Source organism: Strix uralensis, chromosome 11 (assembly GCF_047716275.1).
Source record: "Strix uralensis isolate ZFMK-TIS-50842 chromosome 11, bStrUra1, whole genome shotgun sequence".
Lineage (NCBI taxonomy): Eukaryota > Metazoa > Chordata > Aves > Strigiformes > Strigidae > Strix > Strix uralensis.
This window is the reverse complement of record NC_133982.1, coordinates 18,010,828-18,028,083: the sequence shown is the minus strand read 5'-3', so window position 1 is coordinate 18,028,083 and position 17,256 is coordinate 18,010,828. Positions and strand designations below refer to the sequence as shown.

At 38.8% G+C, this 17,256-nt stretch overlaps 1 protein-coding gene across 1 annotated transcript in view; it reads right to left on the bottom strand.

Annotated features, from left to right (window-relative positions):
• The window catches only part of AGBL1 (AGBL carboxypeptidase 1), a 271,692-nt gene that overhangs the window by 117,643 nt on the left and 136,793 nt on the right, over positions 1-17,256 (bottom strand). The window contains exons 19-21 of the mRNA XM_074880012.1: positions 15,028-15,157; positions 10,087-10,218; positions 5,880-6,056 (exon numbers count right to left, since the gene is read on the bottom strand). Coding sequence (XP_074736113.1) covers positions 5,880-6,056; positions 10,087-10,218; positions 15,028-15,157 — 439 coding nt within the window. The remainder of the gene's footprint in view (positions 1-5,879; positions 6,057-10,086; positions 10,219-15,027; positions 15,158-17,256) is intronic.

Here is a 17,256-nt window from a genome sequence, read left to right as displayed (position 1 = left end):
TCCTCCTGTTTAATGTGTCACAAACCAAACAGATCTGAGCACAGTTAAGCATGTGATTGCTTAGTTAGCATTCTGTCAAATAATTAAAACAAAACAATAAAAAACACCTAATGAGAGAAAATCCTGTAGCAGTTCATATAAGAATCTACAAGGAAGACAAACACCCACCATCTCCTGATTTGTTTGCTCAGAAACCCTTTCTCTCTTCTTCCCCCACATGCCTTTCCCCACTTCCTAAATGCCATTAATCCTTACATAGTTTTATGAAATGAGGACCACAAGCATAAAAGGTACAATTAGAATATCTTACAAAATGAATCACCAATCAATTAGTGCAAGGGGTTGGTGGAAATAATAGAAGCAGGGAAATAAAGCAAATAGGATGAAAACTTTTGCCTTGGGTAACAACTTAAGAAAACAGAACAAAATCCTGAATCTGAACCTTTAGTCCTTAGATTACTATTAGATAACTTTTTTCCTATGCTTTTCTTGCTGTTACAGCTGCTTCCAATTTGAGACACTCTGGACCAGAACTGGAAGCTGAACTATCAGAAAGAAAATCATTCTTTCTTATTCTTAGCATCTGCTTTTGAATGAGATCCCCAGAGCACTGAGGGTCAGCTAAACACACACATTTTAGAGATTATTTTTTTAAAAAGAAGCTTCTGAATGCTTTTGAGACTTACCCATACTTAGGAAAAGTGTAAGCTGTGGGGGACAAAATAAATCAAATATGAGGAAAAGTCTGTCAGACTTGCAAAGATGATGTAAGCATTTTCCAGAAATGTACACCAGAAACCATATATCTTATTTCTTTACTTTTTCTTTCTGCAAGTTCCTATCAAATATGCTTTATGGCAAGAATATTGCTGAAACCATTTTTGTTGGTGGCTGAATACTGGCAAGAGGCCAAATTAAAGTTATTTGTAAGTTTGTGCACCAGATTTCCAATTATAAGAACAATATATATCTTACTGGAGAACAGAAGCAGTATCATATGACCTGCAAAATCCATCAAAACAACTCAATTTCTGACTATTAACTGTAATAAACTGCTTATGAATAAAGCATACATAAAAATTCCTCACAGAAATTTGGTAAGTAATCATCAATAGTAAGGAAGATGAAGAAAATAATTCATTGCCTACAGAAAACTATAAAGAAACAGTGCTCTAATTCATTGAACAAATCATAGATCGGTAACAACTTTGCTAGTTTGGGCAGAAACAGGTCAAACCAGAGAAGTTCACCTCTGAAAGACTAGAAAGGGGAAAGGCTTTCATCTTGGCATATTGCCACGCTTCCATGGTGAATCATTGGTTCATCACTCATTTTAAACAATTCAGCCCATGCTAGCCAGGTTAAAGGGGATGCATATCAGGTCTTCCAATTAGACTAACTCTCACCACTGTTGTTCAACAAAGACATTTTGAACAACTGTCAAGAAAGTCTTATGAACGGTGCGGCCACACTGCTTGGTACTGATCTCTCTGCTTCCAGTGTATCTGCAAAGGGATGGCTTTTCCCTCTAATCAAGTCTGATGAGAAAATTTGGGGTATTCAATTCCTCTGACTTAGAAGCATTAAACTGGACAGAAAAACAAAAAAGATCTTTTTTCTCAGCTCTCCCAAAGGCTTTCTTCAAAGAGGGATCCATATCACTAGTAAAATCTCCTTCAAAGGGCACTGTCAAGATATCTGTAATAATTTTAAAACCCATTTGTTACTCCTTGTTGTTTATAATCCCTTCGAAGCAAGAAGCTAAAATCTATTTCCGTTAGTACTACATCTCCACCAGCAGGCACAACGTGCAAGGAAAATGCTTTTCCAACATAGAATGTACTCACAGAGCATGAAGCTGAATTTTTTAGATTCGCTATATTACCAAGACATATAGTTTGGAACTCGGCTGTATACCATGGCACAACTTGTAGGATGATAGATGCAGTAATGAATGGAACAGCACAGTGCAATACCCTATAGAAGGGTCTTAATTAGTAGGCTATGTAACAAGAAATCCAGAAGGATAGTGAAAGAGCATAACATGATAGAACATGGTAACAACAAAGAGATATGCAAGTTTAAAAATTAATCACACAAAAAACTTGGGAAAATATCAATATGTGTCACTGGAGATGTGATTCTTTTGGGGTCTTGATTGTACCTGACTGTACCTGTACTCAGCAGAACTTCTTACAGTACAGCCTTGCATTCAGTCTTTTAAAGAAGATGAGAAGGGCCTCTACATCCCACAAAATGGAGGCAGCAATAAAAATCACATGGTAAGCTGGAAGGGATAAAAGCTCCAAGAAAGGAACAATGCCAACAGCCTTCACATGAGCAAAGAAATGATAGGCAGATCTCAGGGTTTTTTTAATTGTTTTCTGTTTTGACCACAGGGTTGTAAACGGGCAGAAGCAGGAGGGAGAATTCCCCGCAGAAATGGGCTGCTTTGCTTTTAGCAACTTTCAAATGGAGACACTGCTCCTCTAAAACCAAATTGGGCAATCCAGACAAAATGAAAAAGAGTTTGGATATTTTTTTCCCCTTCTTTCTTCTTCCTTAGGTTGAACAAAACCTTAGATAAGATCAATAGCTTCTTTAGTTTTATGTTTCGCTTCATTAAGGGTAGTTGGCTTATTGCGTTTCCATTGATCACACAGACAGGGAGATTCGACAGAGACAAACCATCTCTTCTTTCATTTCCACCCTCCTTCCCATTTGAAATCAAATGGCTTTTAAATGAGGTTGGGGTCACTATTCCTTCTCATTTACATATCAATAGTACCAAATCCTGCCTTATCTTTCAGTCCCTAAACTATTTTAAAAATGAAGGCTACATTTCAATCCAAGAGAGGACACACACATTCCTTGGAAAAACTCTCGATACATCTTTTCTGGACTCTCTATCAGAAAAACTAGGCTCTGGTTTACCTCAGCCCTTCCTCAACGCGTGGCAAGAGGGGGTACACTTACCAGCTTGTTCAATTAATATTTTAACATCTTGCAGCCTCTATAAGGGTTTCTTGCTCTTCCTAAATCCTTTGCACAATCCCCATCAGACATCTGTGCAACTCCAAGCACTGTATCTGTGCTCATAGCCAGCAAAGCAGCTATTTAAATTACTTTTATCACTTACAAGCAGAAGAAAGCTAAAGCCCAGGATTCACGTCTGCTGTGCTCTATTAGAAGTTTGACCACTGATTCACTGAATGATGCTGGATTTGGGAGTCTCTGCTGAATATAATGAGATGTTTTAAATCCTAGCAGCTGTTTGTATTGTACTTCAAGGTATAAAAGTATCAAAACATAAAGGCATGCTTGTCCAGGGGAGATTCTGGATATATCCCTACAGGGAGATCAATCCTATGCAATTAAGAAACTGATTCTATTCACAGTTAAACACAAATCTACTAATCCAAATATCAGAAAGCTCTAAATATAGGACGCTGACATCTCCCGCCTGAGTGTTAGTCTCAGTCTATTGTTTACACACACATCAACTTGAGAGTCCAAGAATGAAGAACAGAAGTTGAAGTCGCTAGAAAAACATGACCTCTTATGTGATTAATTTCCAGTTTACAGGAATATTTTCAGGGCTTCCAGATACTAATGAAGTAGTTTTGGCTTGATAGATGGAAGCTGAGTATTAAATGGTATTATGCAACGAAATCTTCAGGTCAGCCTGTCAAGTCCATACCTAAAATAATTCACTTGTAAGAACAAGCAAACAAGCAAGCAAGAGTCAACTCTACAGACCACTAAAAGGAAGAGGAAACAGCCTATTAATATAAATTATTTGAAAGAGATAGTTTATGCAATTATATGCAGCTCCAGCGTAAATGTCAACATAAGAAATTATATTCCATTTTGATACTAACAAGTTTGGTACTTAGTGTACTTGGAAAAAGTGAGTGGAAATACTTTAAAGCTGCCTGAATCAGAGAAACTGCAAAAAGTGTTTTCATTATCCTTATGATGAAGAAACGAAGAAATGCCCCCTCATGGGAATATTTGTGTGTCCTCCATCTTTGAGATGAATGATAATCCTAAATAAAGGAGAAAAAAAAATAAATATATGTGACCTCATAAAAATAACCCAGTGATCAAACAGGGAGTCCAGCTTTTCAGGGTGCTCAGAATGGAAATTTCAAAACTGCTTTACAGCTTACAGACTTCTTTATGGGCCATAAGAACACTGGATTCTGTCAGTCACAAGCCCTCATATGTCAACTTGCTCTTTTCCTCAGTGGCTACCTGTGGTCCTGATCAGTGATGAAAAAGAGGACAAGAAAGAATGGAGAAAATAGTTTCACATATTTTAAAGTATTTCTTTAAAAAAAGAATCCTGAACCATCTGCATTAGGTCTTTCTGCTTATTTTTGGTACCTCTACTATATAATACAGGGCCCCTGTGGGTGGCACAATGCTTAAATGCAACATCTGAATGTGGCATTTAATGTTCTCTTCCTACTATGTCAAGCATCTAATAGCCCAAATTAAGCAAATTTAGGTTAAAGACGTCACAGATGCTGAAGGAGAACAAATCATTAGATATTGATACAATCTGATGCATTACTTTTTTAGGTCTTACTGTGGTTATCTAGGAAATCAACGAAATCCTCCTTTATGGAGATCACTAGGAGTTTTGTTATTCACTTCAGTCGAGGTAGATTTCCCCCCACTGTCTAAAACAGATTCAAAACCACTGTCTTGACCTGTGGTGCCTATTAAAAAGCCATTAGCACTTCTCAGGAGTAGGGAGCGTTAGATGTAATGCCCAGGGCAATCATATTCTCTTCCTTTAAACTGTCTGCCGTTTTTTCCTTCTGCCTTTCCTGTCTTGGAATTGATGTGTGTATAGTAGAGCATGGTTAAAACAGTAGCTGAGTACTTCCTGGCTACATTCTAGAGAGAGGTAAAAAGATTAGTATAGAGCTTCCAAAGATAATAATTTGAATGTCTTATTAATTATTATTTGTAATAATGGCTCTTTCCTTAAGGGTCTTTCAGGATCCTTAACTGCTTATTAATGCTGTATAGATAAGGATTGCTCCCTAGTGGGAGAAATGAGGTAGAATAAGGAAGCCTTTCAATGAAAGCAACAGGTTTGGGAAAGGAACAAGAGAAAGAATTCACTATTTGAGTGAATGGAGAATTATAATCACTTAAATGCAATTAACAGATTTCATCCTGTGTACTTAAAAAGTGCCAGGAGATCTCATAGACTGATGTCTCTGCTGCATTTGGTATGAGTACAACCCTTCCTACCAAGACTGGAACTTCCTTTGATGTGAAATTCAGGTCTGTTTAGATCACAGTCACAGGCATACCTTGAGCTCATGACAGCTGTCAAAACTAGCCTTTGGCTGTCAGTAACAGGCAACTCCTAATGCAGGATTCTGAGTGCAGGCTCTTAAATTTAGCCAGGTGAATGCTAGCCTATAACAAAGAGCTTGGTGTCAGTAGTATTCAAGCTAATTACCTTATAACTAGGCTCAAAGATGTCCATATGACCTGCCAACACATTTTTTACAACACTGTGAATGCCCTTTTCAGGGTAAGTGCCCTGTATCATCTCAAAAACAGTACTTCCTTCAGCTAGTGCTTTTGGCTCCAGACTGGAGTTTCTTTTATTTCACTGTTGAATGAAACCTCAGAGCATGGACTCTATTTTCCTGTCATGGAAGGTAAAAGAGTGAGGGATCATGGAAAGATTTCACTGTGGAGAAACTCAGAAGCATGGCTACATAGGTCTGGAGAGAGAAGACAATGCTAAGCATCAAGACAATAGCTATCTCCTCCACTTTACCCTTCCAAACTCATGAGATGTGCATTAGGTCGAGGGTGGTACAGGGTTCTTTGAGAGATTTGCTCACTTTGTAGAGGCCATGGCTGCAGCCACAGTACGTGCTCTCCATGGTGTAGCTCCTCAACACACCCATTTCCTTCCATACCACCACCCGGGCCGTCGACTCCCGGGACTTCTCCACCAGGAAGCTGCAGCTGTTCATGACAAATGCAGGGGCCACTTTATCCAGGATTTTAGGAAGAGTCTATGAGAAAATATCATCAGTGATGAGAAAATGAATTGAACAGATGCACATGTGTTTATATCATATACACATATACAGAAAGACCTGTGTTTTTTAATGCGTATATAATCAAATCTATCTGTAGACACTGTTACTGAGATCTCCAACCAGTGCGTTATGTCCATCCCATGTGAAATCCTCAGATTCTAACATTTGTTTCACCCCAAAGACTAAAATGCAAAATATCTAGTACACTTGGTATATCTCATTCAAAACTAAACATTTTCACACTCAATAGTTTGGGACTGCTGCAGTCGCTTACAGAGTTTTGTTTTCAAGCTGCTTCAACATTAACCTACACCTTCCTGTTGTACCGAGAGGGCGGCAGTCATAGTTCAGTACCTGATGTTCCCATTTTCCCCCCTCCAACTATACTATATATCATCCCACCATGCATCCACAATCTGACAAGGGATTCAGCTATGTGAGGAGTTTTGTCTGAACCTCGCACAGAGCAGAGAAAGGGGATATGTATTCTCATGGAAGGTCACACATAATTATATGAAAACAGAGCTTAATGTTTAACTAACTTGCATCATGACGCAAACCCAAATATTATCATCGGAGTCCAAATGATATATTTTATACACTCCATTTAGAGAATCACAATTAGAAGTAATCATGAAAACCCAGTAATAATTACATATTAGCCCTGAGTGATCTTCTTATTCTAGAAATCATATTTCCCAACAACAAAGTCTGTAAACACTCCTAATACACTGCAGTATCAAATATTTCCATTAGTGTGGAGGCAACTCTTACACTGTGTTAAATGTGTTGCTTCTACACTCTATAAAAACGTATATTAGATACATTAACACTAGGGGTACTCTATGTAGAAACCGGACCTTTGAGTACACACACACACATATACACATGTGTGTGCGTGTCTAAATTTTGGTGCTGGTATATTAACCACAACATAAGCCAAAAGCTCCTTTGATCCGTCTAGAGAAGAGTAAGCAAAACGAGGACTTCCATTATTTCTTTGACGACAGTCATCTTAAGCATTTGAATTGAATGGAATCATATAGAAGGAGTTCCCACTTATTGCTAATGTCATTTACCCTTGAATTTCATTCAGCGTGGGCAGTGAAAGCCAACTAGCTTATTTTACTTTCTGATAACAATGTTTCACTGACTGATTCTGAGCAATGGTAGTTCCATGCTGTTGAGATTTACTTCATAGCACTGTACAGGAATACTTGATTTCCCTGAAAGAATAATGTCTTTTCCTAAAACATGTTTGATGTGAATGATAAATTTTTGGCCTAAACTATTTTGCAATATCTTCTGCAAATGGCTTAACTGTACACATCTCCATAACAAAAACGTAAATTTCATTTTTCAGTATATTCTGGCCACAGCTGTCAACAGACTTTACCAGTTCTATAAGGTATAGATCTAAAGATCTATAAGGTCCATTTTTCAGATGAAAAAATTGAGGTAGAGAAAACAGGAACAAAGGAAGAGATTCCAATTTAAATCAGAGACCACCGCGAGCCTCACTCTTAAGTCAAGATCTCCAGTGTGCTACCAAGAGCTACAGCACTGCCTTTCCTGTGGCATACTGAACAGAGGAATCTTTAAAATTGACTGTTTGTGTTAGATGAAGCAGCCAACATTTCTGGATTGTTTTCAGTGTGCTACTTGCTGCATGGAGATCAAAAATATAATGCTTTTATGCAGTGCTTCCAGGTTTTCCTGGATTTGAGTTGAACAGGAATTAAAAAAAATGCAGCAGAGCCATATCACCTAGATGTTTATAAGCCTCAGCACAATCATGACATCCAGTTAAACGGTATGTGAAAGTTCAGATTAGTTTTCCTTTTGCCCTTATCTGAACAAATACACAGATTTTTTTATAAATATGTACTATCAAATACAATAATCAAATCCCTAATCCAGTTCAGCTTTTTAAAACAATTGAAATTATATGCATAATCAATCTTTTACATTTAATTAAATAAAAACGCTGACAGGTAACAGTAATGCCTCTGTACACAGGAGTCATTTAGGAGCATTAGCAAATCTGAATTTAATATTCTTTTCATTTTACCAGCGTTCACTGGATTTCACACTAATGGTTCTTTCTTTTCTACTTATTCTTCTCATTAATTATCTTTCAAGTGTATATTTTGAAAGAGTGAAAACACACCCTTTTAAAGGACGCTTTTATGATAATGCAGCAGCGTGACTGTGTTCCCTTTCTCATGCACAGCTGGATTTAGCATGTACAAGAGCAAAGGAAGCTGCTCCCCTCACACAGGACCCTGTCCATAAACCTCCAGTCCCATTAGGAAAGAACGGAATTATATTTCTTTGATGTCCCTGCAGAGATTACTGACAAAGGGGGCTGGAATGGCTATCAAAAGGACAAATCTTCAAGCTGGGCTTTGCAATGCCAATGCTGTGCAAGTCACCCAAGGCAAACAAATATTAGATGGTAATGAAGATTCTTACTCCTGTATATTGCCAAGGGCTACAGCTGAGTCTATGACCTATGAGGCAAAGGCGGTTCCAAAAACCAACATTTTCTTGAGGTATTTGGTTCCTGTTCCTGGGGAGAAAAATCAATCACGGAGGGCGGATTAATCCCCAACTACCTACAGGAGGCAGGAGGGAAACCTGTGCAAACACTTCAAGAAAGCAGGTCTGAGACAGGAGTGATTATCTGCTGCAGTCTGCAATTGCAGATGTGTTCTCCTATATACCCAGTTTCCCCAGCCTGATAAGGAAGAGGATCACCCACAGGCGGGAATTGCAGCAGGCGCCCATTTTGTGCAGAAGAGGGATTTGAACCACAGAAGTCTTTCTCATAGGCCACCGCAGAGTATTCTTGGACAGCCTTGGAGCCTGTCTTCATTGCAGATTCAAGACAGGCTCCAGATGCTGACAGCAGCATTTGAATTCTGTTTGTGTAACAGCGAACCATCCTCAGCCTTTTCAAGCCCTCTGAATTCAAACACAGCGAAAGATGTCCTGACTGTAAGTACCCTCCCTGCTTTCTTTGTGAAACAGTGTTTGCCACAGGGACCCCTCACAATGAACGTTGGAGCACTTTCTTCCAGCCGTTTCAGTATGCTGTGTACAATGCCTTAAGATGAACACGGAAGATGTGGCATCCTTGTGGGAGGATAATTAGTATCTGTGCTGAAGTAGCAAAAATTATAGACATAAACAGACTTTTGAACTTCTTTCAGGTTGGAGTGAACCAAGCTATACCTCTGTAATCTGCTTAAGGCCACAATGAATGCTTCATGAAATTAGCATTTTTGGAGACTATAATTAGAGTTCATAATATTCTTTTTTTTTTCCACAGAAATTTGTCATTTAAGAAGAAAATATCATCTAAAGATACACAAAAAAAAGAAAAAAGAGATGGGCAGGAAATCCAGAGAACAGTTTGATGAAGACGACACTCACATGAAGTGGAAACAAACCAGATTTTAGTATTTGCTCTTTCTAATTCCAGAAAAATTTCTCTAGCTATGACACCAAGCACTTGCTGTGGAGGTAATTCCACTATGTTGGATCTGTTTGACACCCATTGAATTCTCTGGTGTTTTCTGTGGGACCAGGAGCTTTTTGTGATGAAGAAATTCAACTGAGTAGGACAGTGGTACATTGCCATTTTCTCAGTTATCATTACGCAATTCCCATTTATTTTCTTATTATGGTGGGGTGAGGGGACAAAATTGCATGTATATTTAGAAATTATAAATCACCAAAAAATATAGCTGTCCTATTAGACTGTAGGCAAAGATTATAATACAGCACCTTACTAAAATGAAAAAAAATAAGGACCCATCTACAATATTCTTGCTAATATCTAGTGCATGAAGATATTGTGCATAATTTGAAACTCTCTGGACCTATCTCCAAGGTAGCTTACACCTATCTCCAAAATTTGTAAACTGTCCTTTTCTTAACTAGCTGCATAAGTGCACATACACGCCAGTTATTGCAGAAAGGAACAAAGTAGACCTACCCTGTAGCCAACATCTTCTGTGATAATGTCTGTGTCAACCATGCAGCCTGCTTGCCACAAGGTTTCCTTGATGCTGCAGCCATAAACAAACACATTCTTTTTCTGGGAGTGTCCATGGTAGTCACAGAATACCTAGGGAGAGGAAAAGAATTTTAAAAAGGCAAAATCTTGAGCACTGAAAAAGAAAAAGTTTCCTGGTTCTTCATAATAAGCACTATAAGACTATAGGGGGGGTATTAATGGTTTTTTTTCGGGTTTCTTCAGAGTAGCTTAGACTCTGGGCCATGCCTATAACCTGTGTCAAACTTTGTTAGTCAGCTGTATCTTGCTTTATTTATTTGATCTGACATGATCTCAGGGATCCAGTGTCAAGACTAGCGCATTTATGTCTGCAGCAGAAATAAACATGACACCTGTGCAAGAATCCATGGCAACTCAGGAACCTAAGGGTTCATGGTAACTTATGATACGACAACAGAGCAATTTGTCAGGCTCTTTGTGCTTCTAAACTTCTAAACTCCAGCTTTATCCTCATGAGATTTGAAATCTGTGCTTTCCCAAGCAATTAATCATCACTTTGTCATCTTTAAATTCAAAACCTGTGCTACATAATTTTCAGGAAATTATAATTGTGCAATTGTATTGCACAATGCTGTCAGATCTTTGCATGAATTCCTGGAAGCTAAGTACAGAACATGACCTATCTTCATGGCAAATAATCTCATTCTACACCGATCTATCTGTTTATCTAATCCATCTCTCATCTCAGCTGTCATATAAACTAGGCACAAGGCACATTCCTAGTTTTAGCGGAAGTTTTAATTGTCTTTATAGGCAGATATCGACTCCTATAGAAATGAAAATCATGATTTAATGACCCAAGAGGTAAATATTGACCCAAGTCTTAAAGAATAATCAATCTCAGTGCCCTCTGAGATATGAAGTCGATATACACACTGCTGTTACATATATTCTCCATGTCTTTATCAGGAATATTCAGAAATCTGTCAATGAAAAGACGAGAATTTCTAAAGAGAAGGAATTGGTTCATTTAAACCATTATTCACCACTGAGTAGAAAGGAGCTTCAAGATTTCATTGAAACAGTTTTCCATAGCTTATGTCAGAGACAAAAGCATAGGTGTAGGAAGGCAGGGAAGAATTATGGACCAATATAAAGAGAGACGAAGGAGAAATATGGGGTAAAAAGCACATACATATTCTTACATATACAAGAGGGGAGAAACAGATGGAGTAGATGAGCTTCTTCCACCAACTGTTAGGGCAAGATCTACCCTAGTATGTTTATTTACCAGCTATACAGTAATTAAGTTTAGCTGCAGCAAGTCAGGAAGTTTAATTAGCTAGGAATTGGGCATGTACATTCTTTCAGCTCCTCTGACAAACAGTAGGTTGACATACTGGAGAGGCAAAGGCACACATCCATAAAGAACCATTCCACTGCTCCTAATTAGGTGGGCAATTATACATAACTCATAGCTTATACACTGCTCCTTCTTCTGGTTTCTGACCTGTCAATTTTCCTTACTGCACTACCACTCACCTCCAGCTCTCTGCAGGGCTCTGGGTCTGCACATCCTCATCCCTGCAGCAGGCACTTGCCACACCTGAATCCTATGAACAGTGACCTATCCAGCAACAACCGCTCCTGCTTATACCCTTGACACCCAGCAAAAGCAGAAAGGGGAGGACAAACAAAGACGTCTGAGAGCTGCTTTTTGGTGCAAACCTACAACCAGCATCTTTTCCAAAGGAAAAAAGCCAGCATTGCACAGACCCCAGAGACTCAGCCCTCTCAGACTGTGTGCATATTTTGCAGGTTTTAAACACCCCCTGCACTTGAAGTAACTGTCTGAACCACGTGCAATTATCCTGTAATGTCTCCTTCCAAAGAGCTGCATTTATTGGTTCTCTTAATGACAGACATTTTTCCAGCTAATGTTTCATCTAAGCTATCAGCAATACACAGTCATAGCTTAGGTTAACCACAGGTACCACCTAGAATTTATTCCTACGAATATCAAAGAGGATTTTATAGCTCTCGTCTTATTTCAAGGCAGAGAACTCAGCTCAATTGGGTATCAATTACCTGCCAATTTACAGAATTACCAACACACAAAAGACACAATATATTATCTGCCTAAAATACTATTTTACATATCAGAAACCACACAGGGATGATCAGATAGTCAGAGAGTGGGGCTGACTGATCAGTAGCAGTCTGTAATTCTGCACCTCAAGAAACTGGCAGATGAGTCCTTAGTGACAGATCTGGAATAAGACTTCTTTATTGGTAAAGGATTATCAAAAGTTCTGTAATACAACTGCTGTTTCAGGCCATGGGATCTGAAACCATTTCACTGATCGTCTCCACCTTCCACAGTAGAAGTGTCAATGCTACTGGAAATACTTTCATTCTACTTGCAAGTTGCATCGAGCTACATTTTAATTAAGTTTGCTGGATACTGCAGTCACTCTGAATGTTTATACTCAATTATTCCTTATAATACATTCTTCTGTCTCATTTTCACACTACAGGGTAGTTTATGTCTCACTATTCAGCCAAGGCTAAACTATATTTTGCAGTTTGAGCACCCAATACAAAATTCTTGCTGGGATATGTTTGGGCAAACACTAAGCAAACTTGAACCTACCAGTCCTTTTTCTCCAGCCTGTCCTTCCATATGGCTGTGACATTAATACACACAAACCAGTCAAACTCCCGAGGCTTGCACTCACTGGGATATGACTCAAGACACAGATGCAAATTTTTATCTATTTAAAGTTATTTGCCAGCACTGATCATCCTAAAGGTAAGGCTTTCTAACTAAAAAACAACCCTCCTCATGAGTCACAGAACCAGGCACCTTTTAAAATAAAGGAAAAACAAAACAGAAAATGGAAAGAAAGAAAATCTGTTGAAAAACAGAACATTCTGATTTTTTTTTCTGTAAAGTCTCGGTTTTTTCCCTTAATAGCATTGTGAGAGGACTTTGAATCTCAGAGTTTTGAAGTAGACATGCCTAAGGCTTTTCCTCACAATGAGTTACATCCTTGCAGGCAGATGCTTGTTTCCAAGCTTCATACAATGCCTTTGAATGGCAGCAAACTCTGCTCAGTGCCTCCTGGTCCCTAGGAAGCACTTTCTGTCCCCCCCAAGAGCATCCTGCTCTTCTCTGCAGCTCAGACTCTCTTGCACAAGTTGCAGGTTCCCTGTTGCATGCTTCAACAGCATTGTCAACTATATTTCTAAACCGTACCAATTTCTCACCACAAATGCTCAAGGAGAGAGCAACTTCCCTCTTGCCATCAGACCTGGCTGCTCCTACACAAAAAGCCTCCAAGACTCCCAACTTTGCTTCTCTCTGTTGAATGGAGATCCTATGCTGCAGAGGGCTGCAATGCCACAGTGCATCCAGTCCCTTGTCTTACTAGGGTTCCCAGAACCAATGAGAGAAGCAAAAAAAGAAAGCACTTAGCAGACTGTTGTCTACAGAACTTACCAATTAAAATGGTTTTCGTTTGAAAGGCTGTTAACTTTAAAGTTCTTTCCTTTTCTCCTTCAAGCAGCTTTTCTTTGCTTTGAAGAAGAAACTGCTTGTGCATCCCCCCAGGATAAATGAAACTAAACCACTTCACAGAAATCATTTGGCTATCAGTGAACTTGGCTCCATGGGATATTGGAGGTAAAAAAATGGAGGGAAAAAAAAGGGGGGGGGGGGGGGGGGGGGGGGGGGAGAAGAAACCCAGCTCTCTTCTGGAGGAGGGAAAAGGCATTTTTGAGCATGTATAAACTAAAATCAATGTACTCTTCAAAGGCAAAAAAAAAAAATCAGTTTACCAAGTCTGACATGCAGCCTGTGAATGAGGGAGATGATAGGATCAATAGTCTCCTTTCACTCAGCCACGATGAAAACTTGCACTGAGTGTTCAACTTTATGCACTTGGATATGACAAGGATGGTTGTGTATTATAAAAGGCCAGATAGCAAATAGCAGGCTAAAACAAGACTGATCCTACACTGCTCTGAACCAAAGGAAAATGTTGGTGAATAAATTCACAACCGTGAGTTGAGTTTCCACAATATTCCTCGTCTTGCAGAGTTGAATTTCAGGGCTGTTGCCTTAGCCAAAACCCACAATTGCACAAGAATTCACTTAAAGTAGCCCACAGACATTTTCACCTTGTCTGGTGCTTTTGTCATCAAACCCAGAGTGAATTGTTGTCTTTGGACATTTCCTTCCTGACTGTAGCTATCATCAGCCAACCTGCCAGTCTGTGCATCCACATCTGTTCATTAACACTTGAACCTCCCTGTGTTTTTGTTCCTGAGGTCTCAGAACTATATTTTCATTCTTCTGGGCAACAAGATTGAGCAGATAGGATGGATACCAGCCCTATCCCACTTGCAGCTTTGAGATTAGACCCATCTCTCATGAATTTCTGGTAACCCCCAAAACCAGCCATTTTCTTCTCATTACTAAAGCAACATGAAAGTTCAGACATTTTGAGGGCTGCTTCCTGTGTTTTTGTGATTGCATTGATTATTCCAACACGGGCTTTTACACAGTCCGTTCAGCTTAAATCTTTGTGGCATTTCTCCTATCATTGCCATGAAGACAGCAATAACTACTCATAATATTTAGCTTAGTTGGAGCACTTTGAGGATATTAAAGAGCTGTAAGGAATTCATTTTCTCATTTACATTCCAGGTGTGCAGAAATACTGAAATTTGGAGTTGTTGGTTAGAAGATTCAGCAAATAATGAATATCCAAGACTTTCAAAACAGTTCTGTAAGCTGAAAGTGTAACAGCACATGATGCTTTCTAAATCACTCTAGCTTTAAAACAAGACTGTTCACACAACTACAGTAAGCAATCCATATACAGTAACTCACAAAAGATCCTGATATAGACTCACCAGAGGAGCCCGGCCAATGCTGCGCAGATAATAGAGAAGACCTTTGGCATGGTAAATAGTTGGATGGAGCTGGGAAGTGGGCGCCAACCACTGTCTGTTCAGATCATCCCCACTCAGTGAACAACGGTGGCTGAAATCAGAAAGCACCACATCACAAACTAACAAAACAACAGTTGATTCCAAAAAGTATCTGGTTCTGGCACAAGGGCAGGGAATGTCAGTTAGAACACAGATATAAAGGTTTTGAACATTGGGCTGGAATAAACCAATGGTCCATATTATATTTCAAAGGTGCTTACAGGATATTAATTTTATCATTTCATTTCCTTCCAAGGTTCACATAGTTGCTGTCCTGAGCATAAATGCAGTTTCTCCTTTACTTAAGTATGTACAAATCAAAAGACTACTTACAAAGTCTTCTATAAAATGTTCTAAATTCTGTGTTATCTATGAAATTCACTCAGCTTACATAGAGCACAGGCTTCTCAAAAACTCCACAGCAAACAAGTACATCCAACTCCTACTCATTCTAATTGAAGACAGGCACTTGAATCTCTTCGACCAGTCTGAAATATGAATGCACTTAAATGAGATGAGCTGGATATCTCATTTAAGCTTCTCCACTCACAAGAAATGCCGCTATCTAAAGCGCATCAAGAAGATCTTGATGCATGCTACATCATTATGTAGAACAATTACCTAGCTTCACTGCAAAGGCTGAATAAAAAGCTAAATAAGATCCCAGATTAGCACTGAGAAAATGTTTCCCTTAGTTGGCTTGAACATATTCTATTACTGACTCAGTGATCAGTGGAAGATTTTACAGGATATTTGACCACATGGAGCAGTACATCACTGTACAATTTTGCAAAATTCAACTACTCTCCCTTGTTAGTGATTGTGTGTAGATCAAAGCCTCCTCACCCTCCTCAAAGGATTTGTTGTAATTTGGTTCACAATTTTCAAATCACAGTGTGCTGATAAAATTCAGGAATCAATCCTCCAGCATATACTGTGGTAGGTCCTTATCATACTATCCAGTTCAGCACTAGAATGCTTCTGGTGGCATTGTAAACTTGGGCTGGCTTGTGCTTAAAGAAAAAAAAACAACAAAACAAACAAACAAACAAAAAAAAACAAAAAAAAGAAATCTTAAGTGTTGTATGAATTTCTAGCTACAGAGTTACATCCAGATTTGCTATTCCAGCCTCCTACAACAAAATAAAATACATATGTATTTGTGGGGTTGTGGTCTGTTCTTGTACTGGCAGAGCCTTGCACTAGGGCAAGTTGCATGTAGCATCTTTAGCATTAACAATGACTTGCAAATAATGCTTGAAGAAAAAGGGTCGTAAAGCAGGAATGCTTTTTTTAAAAAAAAGTATAAACAAGGGAGAACTGGTTAAGAACAGAAGACAAAGAAATAATAAGAGTCACTAAGAATATTCATACATTTTTAATGTAGAAAAACAAGATCTCTAATGCCATCTTGGGGTTTCTGGCAACATCACAAGATCCATTCTAGGTTTCCTCTAGTTTCACTGTTATCTGAATTCCCTTCTTTCCTTATAATCCATAGTTCCTGTGTTACTCATTTGGCAAATCAGAAGACATTAGCAATAGCTAACACATGAGAAGTCAACAAATGTTGCTGTGATGCTTCTGCCAAAAATTCTATATGAAAACATGACAACTTCTGTTATGTTTCTTAAAGGCTCTTCAGATAAAGTTACCTTTAGGCTCACCTCTCCTGATCTTCAGGACAACAGCTGCTCAACTGAGATTAGCAGCTGTAGTTCTGCCAAGAACTTGTGTGCTTACACAGTTTCCTTTCAATAGGTACAACTCCACATAGAGCCATTGGGTTGCATTCAGAAACTCATCTTTCCCCAATATGACTAATAAAAAAATAAGACCCACACACTTGTGTGATGTCTTCCTGCACCACAGTTATATCGGGGAGCACAACTAATTGTAAATAACAACAGAATTTCCATTCTGAGGGAAAGATTCATAGGTGACTTTTATTCTCACACTTCAATTTAACATCAAGAAGAAAACAAAAGAAAAAGGTCTTGTTTTTTCAGACCTGCAGAAATACTTTTTCAACACTTTCACTGCTCACAAAAAACCCTCTGCTTCCCCCTCCCCTTTCCTGCTGGGATTGACACTAGTTTATGTCTACTCAAACCATCCACACACATTTAATTGTTAAAATGCCTTGGTACA